The sequence below is a fragment of the Nerophis ophidion genome, linkage group LG05, assembly GCF_033978795.1.
Source record: "Nerophis ophidion isolate RoL-2023_Sa linkage group LG05, RoL_Noph_v1.0, whole genome shotgun sequence".
In the NCBI taxonomy this organism is placed as follows: Eukaryota; Metazoa; Chordata; class Actinopteri; order Syngnathiformes; family Syngnathidae; genus Nerophis; species Nerophis ophidion.
The window spans coordinates 14,348,358-14,357,657 of record NC_084615.1 but is presented as its reverse complement, the minus strand read 5'-3'; the positions used below and the strand labels follow the sequence as shown (position 1 = coordinate 14,357,657).

General features: G+C 46.7%; 1 protein-coding gene across 4 annotated transcripts in view; it reads right to left on the bottom strand.

The window, feature by feature from the left end:
- Nucleotides 1-1,462: 1,462 nt before the first annotated feature.
- LOC133552708 (equilibrative nucleobase transporter 1-like) overlaps nucleotides 1,463-9,300 on the bottom strand; it is a 60,535-nt gene continuing 52,697 nt past the window's right edge. For all 4 annotated transcript variants that reach the window (XM_061900109.1, XM_061900107.1, XM_061900110.1 and 1 more), the window contains 5 exons: nucleotides 7,893-8,036; nucleotides 4,584-4,691; nucleotides 4,301-4,487; nucleotides 1,679-1,802; nucleotides 1,463-1,589 (listed from right to left, as the gene is read on the bottom strand). In XM_061900109.1, the coding sequence (XP_061756093.1) occupies nucleotides 1,476-1,589; nucleotides 1,679-1,802; nucleotides 4,301-4,487; nucleotides 4,584-4,691; nucleotides 7,893-8,036 (677 nt within the window). In that variant the 3' untranslated portion in view covers nucleotides 1,463-1,475. The remainder of the gene's footprint in view (nucleotides 1,590-1,678; nucleotides 1,803-4,300; nucleotides 4,488-4,583; nucleotides 4,692-7,892; nucleotides 8,037-9,300) is intronic.

Genomic DNA, 9,300 nt, shown 5'->3' with positions numbered 1-9,300 from the left:
GAAGTGACTGGGGAGAGGGAAGTCCATGGTTCTCGCCCAGGAAAGGGTGGAGTCCCATCTCCAGGTTGGGGAGGAGACCCTGCCCCAAGTGGAGGAGTTCAAGTACCTCGGAGTCTTGTTCACGAGTGAGGGAAGAGTGGATGGTGAGATCGACAGGCGGATCGGTGCGGTGTCTTCAGTAATGCGGACGCTGGATCGATCCTACATGGTGAGGAAGGAGCTGAGCCGGAAGGCAAAGCTCTCAATTTACCGGTCGATCTACGTTCCCATCCTCACCTATGGTCATGAGCTTTGGATTATGACTGAAAGGACAAGATCACGGGTACAAGCGGCCCAAATAAGTTTCCTCCGCCGGGTGGTGGGTCTCTGCCTTAGAGATAGGGTGAGAAGCTCTGCCATCCGGGAGGAGCTCAAAGTAAAGCCACTACTCCTCCACATGGAGAGGAGCTAGATGAGGTGATTCGGGTATCTGGTCAGGATGCCACCCCAACGACTCCCTAAGGAGGTGTTTAGGGCACGTCCAACCAGTAGGAGACCATGGGGAAGACCCAGGACACATTGGGAAGACTATCTCACCCGGCTAGCCTGGGAACGCCACGGGATCCCCCGGGAAGAGCTGGACGAAGTGGCTGGGGAGAGGGAAGTCCATGGTTCTCGCCCAGGAAAGGGTGGAGTCCCATCTCCAGGTTGGGGAGGAGACCCTGCCCCAAGTGGAGGAGTTCAAGTACCTCGGAGTCTTGTTCACGAGTGAGGGAAGAGTGGATGGTGAGATCGACAGGCGGATCGGTGCGGCATCTTCAGTAATGCGGACGCTGGATCAATCTTAGGTGGTGAGGAAGGAGCTGAGCCGGAAGGCAAAGCTCTCAATTTACCGGTCGATCTACGTTCCCATCCTCACCTATGGTCATGAGCTTTGGTTTATGACAAAAGGACAAGATCACGGGTACAAGCGGCCCAAATGAGTTTCCTCCGCCGGGTGGGGGGTCTCTCAGAGATAGGGTGAGAAGCTCTGTCATCCGGGAGGAGCTCAAAGTAAAGCCGCTGCTCCTCCACATGGAGAGGAGCCAGATGAGGTGGTTCGGGCATCTGGTCAGGATGCCACCCGAATGACTCCCTAGGGAGGCGTTTGGGGCACGTCCAACCGGTAGGAGACCGCGGGGAAGACCCAGGACACATTGGGAAGACTATCTCTCCCGGTTGGCCTGGGAACGCCTCGGGATCCCCCGGGAAGAGCTGGACGAAGTGGCTGGGGAGAGGGAAGTCTGGGCTTCTCTGCTTAGGCTGCTGCCACCGCGACCCGACCTCGGATAAGCGGAAGAAGACGGACTTACCATTAACACAACGTGACAACTTCACTGCTTTTGGGTTTTGCAATTATAATGTCAAGATCGGACAAAACTTAGCTCAGATTTTGCAGCCCGACAATAAAAAGAGTGTAAATACCACCAATTAAACCGTCATATACATGTTAACTTTTATTGCTGTTCAAGATCTTTGACTCGCTGGGATTGAAGGTTTCGACAGTGCAGAAAGACAAAGAGGGGGTGAATGAAGGAGAACAGGATGAGCAGCGTCAGAGCGATGTTCACCTGCAGTCACATGGGGGATTTGTCAGCCATTTGTCATCTGCTCTGTGATGAAGCCTCAGCCCTCCTTGGTCCGTGAGGACGATACTCACATATAAGGGATCTCCTTCCAGGACGGACTCCACCAAAGCAAAGCAGGCGTACTGCAGTAAGGAGAAGATTGCTCCCAGACACAGTACGAGTCCGTACAACTTGCCGAAGTGACAAGGTGGGAAACTACACACGCATGAGAAGAGCACAAAGGTGAGGGTACTTCAGTGCGGGAGACAAAAGGGTATGGACATGTTCTCACACTTTGGTAGTTGTAGTGACGACCATGACTGGTTTGATATGGATTACAAATCACTTCAGGGTGTCGGGTCAGGACAGCAATTATTCGTTCAGGTGAGTGCAGGAGAAATAATAGATTGTCTAAATCCAGATTTGCAGGTTCAATTGTATATTGAAGACATGCATGAGTTGTTTGTTTGCGTGTGTGTGGTTTTCTATACAAACAATTACAATCATTATAAATCATGGGTCACCAACGTTTTTGAAACCAAGAGCTACTTCTTGGGTACTGATTAATACGAAGGGCTACCAGTTTGATACACACTTAAATAAATCACCAGAAATAGCCAGTTTGCTCAATTTAACTTTAATGAATTAATCTATATGTATATATAAATAAATTGTATTTCTGTCCGTCATTCTGTCGTACATTTTTTTTCCTTTTACGGAAGGTTTTTTGTAGAGAATAAGTGATGAAAAAACACCTAATTGAACGGTTTAAAAGAGGAGAAAACCCGAAAAAAATGAAAACTAAATTTTGAAACAAAGTTTATCTTCAATTTCGACTCTTTAAAATTCAACCGAAAAAAATTAAGAGAAAAACTAGCTAATTTGAATCTTTTTGAAAAAATACAAAAAATAATTAATGGAACATCATTAGTAACTTTTCCTGATTAAGATTCATTTTAGAATTTTGATGACATGTTTTAAATAGGTTAAAATCCAATCTGCCCTTTGTTAGAATATATAACAAATTGGACCAAACTATATTTCTAATAAAGATAAATCGTTATTTTTTCTAGATTTTCCAGAAATAAAATTTTAAAAGAAAATTCAAAAGATTTTGAAATAATATTTAAATTTGATTCTACAGATTTTCTAGATTTGCCAGAATAATTTGTTTGAATTTTAATCATAATAAGTGTGAAGAAATATTTCACAAATATTCTTCGTCGAAAAAACAGAAGCTAAAATGAAGAATTAAATTAAAATGTGTTTATTATTCTCTACAATAAAAAAATATATAAATGAAGATTGATTTAAATTGTCAGAAAAGAAGAGGAAAGAATTTAAAAGGTAAAAATGTATATGTGTTTAAAAATCATAAAATCCTTTTTAAGCTTGTATTTTTTCTCTAAAATTGTCTTTCTGAAAGTTATAAGAAGCAAAGTAAAAAAAATAAATGAATTTATTTAAACAAGTGAAGACCAAGTCTTTACAATATTTTCTTGGATTTTCAAATTCTATTTGAGTTTTGTCTCTCTTAGAATTAAAAATGTCGAGCAAAGCGAGACTAGCTTGCTAGTAAATAAAAAAATATATAAAAAAAATAGAGGCAGCTCACTGGTAAGTGCTGCTATTTGAGCGTTGGTGACCCCTAATATAAATCAACTAAAGTGACCACAGTGCAATAAAATATAGACACCAGCCTGCTGTTAAATATACATCACTTAGCTGTTTATACACAGTTTACATAAATGCACAGAATTTGAACATCCCAGCCCTAAGTAATGTAATGATTAATAGAATGTAAAGAGCATCACAACAATAATTCTAAATGGTCAAGTGAGGCTAACAAACAAGTTCAATGCTACAAAGAGGACCCAATCAGGGTATGATATTTACCTCGCAGTTAACTTGTGAACCTGAAGCCAAACAGCCATTAGACTACAATAAAACTGACTAAATGAGTTGCAATATAGTTTTAAAGGCCTAAATTGGCCCTAATGTGTGAGTGTGAATGTTGTCTGTCTATCTGTGTTGGCCCTGCGATGAGGTGGCGACTTGTCCAGGGTGTACCCCGCCTTCCGCCCGATTGTAGCTGAGATAGGCGCCAGCGCCCCCGCGACCCCAAAAGGGAATAAGCGGTAGAAAATGGATGGATGGATGAAAGCCACTACTACCGACCACGCAGTTTGATAGTTTATATATCAATGATGAAATATTAACATTGCAACACATGCCAATACGGCCTTTTTAGTTTACTAAATTGTAATTTTAAATTTCGCGCTAAGTATCCTGTTGAAAACGTCGGTATGATGACGAGTGCGCGTGACCTCTCAGATTGTAGCGGCCTTTTTTTCCAGCCCAATCCCAGCTATAAGTAGTCTGCTTCAATCACATAATTACACAGTATTCTGGACATCTGTGTTGCTGAATCTTTTGCAATTTGTTCAATTAATAATGGAGACGTCAAAGAAGAAAGATGTAGGTGGGAAGCGGTGTATTGCAGTTGCCTTTAGCAACACATACACAGCTGGTGTTTCCTTGTTTACAATCCTGAAGGTGAAGCCTTACTATGGAACAGAGCGGTCAAGCGAACATGTCAACCGGCAGGTTTCGGTGAGAAAATTGTGGTAATAAGTCGGCTCTTACCGTAGACATGAGCACTCCCACTATTATGCTAGATCCACTATTGCAATAATCTGAGAATGTTTACTCACGCCACACTGACGAAAGCCGCCAGGCCGCCATACAGGAAGGCGCGATTGATCACAGCCATCACGAAGGTGAAGTACTGAAGAGGTAGTACAGGGATGGTAGCACAAATGGAGAAAACCAAGGAAAACAATGCCGTCAGGAAGAGAGACAGAACCGTGGAGCGCAAGTCCGCTTCCTTGTCACTCATCCCTACACAAGCCAGGGGAAATCATGTTAGTACCGCTCGCAAATATGGATAAGACTATTGATAGTGAAATGGGGGAAAGTCCATGGCGGTGAACTCACCTTCCACCCGGGGTTTACGTTTGTGTCTGTCCAGGATAAGACCATTCCAGGGACCACACAGCACCGCACACAGTTGTGTGAACGCAAAGGCGTTGGTGTACTTGCTGACTGCGAACGCATCGGAGCAAAGATGACACCTTAATGTTTCCTCCTTGACATAGCTGACTAACATACTCATTATTTCATGGACAGCTGCAACCAAAACTTAGGATACATTTCATTAATGACAATGAGTAGTATTCAGTGTGTTATTTTCTTTTGTTGGTTTTAGGGTTGTCCCGATACCAATGTTTTGGTATTGGTAGCAAATTGTATTTCGATATTTTTCTAACCGGGCACCACAAAAATTGTGTCGGAATAAGATAGGATAGGTCTTTATTGTCATTGCACAAGTACAACGGAACTTTGTTTTCAGCACAAACCCGTTCAAAATAAGACCAACAAACAGTCTACAGGGTTACAGAACAGGAACGCTGATGGGTCGCCACAAGGCGCTCCTGTAAAAGACGGGGAAAGAGGTAAAACTATGGGGAAGGATGAGTAAAAAAAATACAATCCAGACTGGGCTCCTAAGGGGGCCCAGTCTGGAGTGGGAAAGAACCTCCATAGCAAAGCACATATACATATTACAACATACATCTCGAGATATCTAGCAAGAGAGGGAAGGGAGTGCGGGGTCTTGGTGGTGGGCCGCAGCTCTCAGGCGCTGACCATCCTTTCATCAAATCTATGGGATTTGCATCAAGGGCGTTGGATTGGGGGAGGGGGGGGGAAATATATGTGTTTGGAGTATATTTTTGTGGATGCATGATGTGTGTGTGTAAGCCTGTAGTGTGTCTCTGTTCCGTGGCCTTGATGTCGTGCAGTCGTTAGTCCAACGTCAACAACAACAGGTGTGTGTCCATGAGAGACAAGAAGGGAGTTTCGGGAGATTCTCTAAGCCAGGGAAACTATCCAAGTTAGAATATTTTGTATACGAGTGAAAATAGAATTTGCTTTTCACTTTAAATTGTCTACGACAAGCTGCACACCCCCTTTTCAATCGACACATTTTAATCCTTTCTGAGCTGCCACCTTACCGTGGTAGAGGAGTTTGCGTGTCCCAATGATCCCAGGAGCTATGTTGTCTGGGGGCTTTAAGCTCCCTGGTAGGGTCTCCAAAGGCAAACTGGTCCTGGGTGAGGGACTAGACAAAGAGCAGCTTGAAGACCTCTATGATGAACACAAATAAGGGACTCAGATTTCCCTCGCCCGGACGCAGGTCACCGGGGCCCCCCTCTGGAGCCAGGCCCGGAGGTGGGGCCAGATGGCGAGCGCCTGGTGGCCGGGCCTGTCCCCATGGGGCCCGGCCGGGCACAGCCCGAAGAGGCAACGTGGGTCATCCCTCCAATGGGCTCACCACTCATAAGAGGGGCCATAGAGGTCGGGTGCATTGTGAGCTGGGCGGCAGCCGAAGGCAGGGCACTTGGCGGTCCGATCCTCGGCTACAGAAGCTAGCTCTTGGGACGTGGAACGTCACCTCACTGGGGGGGAAGGAGCCTGAGCTAGTGCGCGAAGTGGAGAAGTTCCGGCTTGATATAGTCGGACTCACTTCGACGCACAGCAAGGGCTCTGGAACCAGTTCTCTCGAGAGGGGCTGGACTCTCTTCCACTCTGGCGTTGCCGGCAGTGAGAGGCGACGGGCTGGGGTGGCAATTCTATGTTGGAGTTCAACCCGGTGGACAAAAGAGTAGCCTCCCTCCGCCTTTGGGGTGGGGGGATGGGTCCTGACTGTTGTTTTTTTTGCTTACGCAACAAATAGCAGTTCAGAGTACCCACCCTTTTTGGGTACACTCGAGGGAGTACTGGAAAGGGCTCCCCCGGGTGATTCCCTTGTCCTACTGGGGGACTTCAACCCTCACGTTGGCAACGACGGTGAAACCTGGAGAGGCGTGATTGGGAAGAATGGCCGCCAGGATCTGGACCCGAGTGGTGTTTTGTTATTGGACTTTTGAGCTCCTCACAGTTTGTCCATAACAAACACCATGTTCAAAAATAAGGGTGTCCATATGTGCACTTGGCACCAGGACACCCTAGGCCGCATTTCCATGATCGACTTTGTAGTTGTGTCATCGGATTTTCGGCCTCAAGTTTCGGACAAACGTGTGACGAGAGGGGCGGAGCTTTTTACCAATCACCACCTGGTGGTGAGTTGGCTGCGATGGTGGGGGAGGATGCCGGATAGACCTGGCAGGCCCAAACGCATTGTGAGGGTCTGCTGGGAACGTCTGGCAGAGTCTCCTGTCAGAGAGTTTCAATTCCCACCTCCAGAAGAACTTTGAACATGTCATGAGGGAGGTGCTGGACATTGAGTCCGAGTGGACCATGTTCCGCACCTCTATTGTCGATGCGGCCGATTGGAGCTGTGGCCGCAAGGTAGTTGGTGCCTGTCGGGGCGGCAATCCTAAAACCCGTTGGTGGACACCAGTGGTGATGGATGCCGTCAAGCTGAAGAAGGAGTCCTATCGGGTTCTTTTGGCTCACAGGACTCCGGAGGCAGTGGACGGGTACCGACGGGCCAAGCGGTGTGCAGCTTCAGCGGTCGCGGAGGCAAAAACTTTGAAATGGGAGTAGTTCGGGGAAGCCATGGAAAACGACTTCCGAACGGCTTCGAAGCGATTCTGGACCACCATTCGCCACCTCAGGAAGGGGAAGCAGTGCACTATCAACACCGTGTATGGTGCGGATGGTGATCTGCTGACCTCAACTGCGGATGTTGTGGATAAATGGAAGGAATACTTCGAAGACCTCCTCAATCCCACCAACACGTCTTCCTATGAGGAAGCAGTGCCTGGGGAATCTGTGGTGGGCTCTCCTATTTCTGGGACTGAGGTAGTTAAAAAGCTCCTCGGTGGCAAGGCCCCAGGGGTGGATGAGATCTGGCCGGAGTTCCTTAAGGCTCTGGATGCTGTGGGGCTGTCTTGGTTGACATATAATAAATACTTAGATCTTTTCCCCCCACCTTGTGTCTGTTGCCGTCACCTCCCCTCAGTCCTTACACAACAATTGCTGAATGTATACTTTTGACCCAGCACGTTTGCTCACATTTTCAGTAGAGCCATAATAAATCCATAAAAGAACCAAACTTCATGAATGTTTTTTGTGACCAACAACAAGTTTGTGCTCTAATCACTCTACCACAAAAAAATAAGAGTTGTAAAAATGATTGGAAACTCAAGACAGCCATGACATTTTGTTCTTTAAAAGTCTGCACTTTTTAACCACGACTGTAAGTATGACCGATTGTTGTTTGTGAGCTTGTGTGCCTACCGAGTGAGGAATCTCCATTAGTCAGCCTCTGCAGCGTGGGGTTGAGAGTTCCAATGAACTGAAGATTTCTCAGTTGGATCACAGACAACCAAATTACAGAAAAAAGGAAGAACCTGGAGAGAACGCACTCGCGGAAGGTTTTTTCTGCAAGAGAGGAGAAGGCATACATATTTACTTAATGAACTGACGTGTCATTCAAATAGACAAATATCACATATGGTTCAAGTAAATAGCACTGTAAGTAGCCCAAAAAAGTAGCATAATAAAATGATACTCTGTTTTGTTAAGGCGGTGCACACCCTGGACAAGTCGCTACCTCATCACCAGGCCAAAACAGATAGTCAGACAACATTCACACTCACATTCACACACTAGGGCCAATTTAATGTTGCCAATCAACCTAATCCCAGGTGCATGTCTTTGCAGGTGGGAGGAAGCCGGAGTACCCGGAGGGAACCCACGTAGTCACAGGGGGAACATGCAAACTCCACACAGAACTCAGGACCTTATTACTGTGAGGCACGTGCACTAACCCCTGTTCCACCGTGCAGCCCCCGTAAAACCAAACATATTACATATCTCAGGTCATTCAATCGGCAACAACCTGACTGTTTGGTTTGTCTTAAAAGACGTTCCGCCGCTCATCGGAGTAGGCTTCATCAGTTCGTGCTCATAGACTCAGATTGGTCGAATAGAGTCTTAGACTTGGATTGGTCAGATCTAGTCCAGCAGGCTACTAATAAAAGTTTCGGACGGCTTCGAAGCGTTTCTGGACCACCACCCGCCACCTCAGGAAGGGGAAGCAGTGCACTATCAACACCGTGTATGGTGCGGATGGTGTTCTGCTGACCTCGACTGCGGATGTTGTGGATCGGTGGAAGGAATACTTTGAAGAACGCCTCAATCCCACCAACACGTCTTCCTATGAGGAAGCATTGCCTGGGGAATCTGTGATGGACTCTATTTCTGGGGATGAGGTTGCCGAAGTAGTTAAAAAGCTCCTCGGTGGCAAGGCCAGAGTTCTTTAAGGCTCTGGAAGCTGTGGGGCTGTCTTAGTTGACAATACTCTGCAGCATCGCGTGGACATCGGGGGTGGTACCTCTGGATTGGCTGACCGGGGTGGTGGTCCCTCTCTTTCAGTAAGGGGACCGAAGGGTGTGTTCCAACTATTGTAGGATCACACTCCTCAGCCTTCCCGGTAAGGTTTATTCAGGTGTACTGGAGAGGAGGCTACACCGGACAATCAAACCTCGGATTCAGGAGGGACAGTGTGGTTTTCGTCCTGGTCGTGGAACTGTGGACCAGCTCTATACTGTCGGCAGTGTCTTTGAGGGTGCATGGAAGTTTGCCCAACCTGTCTACATTTGCTTTGTGGACTTGGAGAAGGCATTCGACCGTGTCCTTCGGG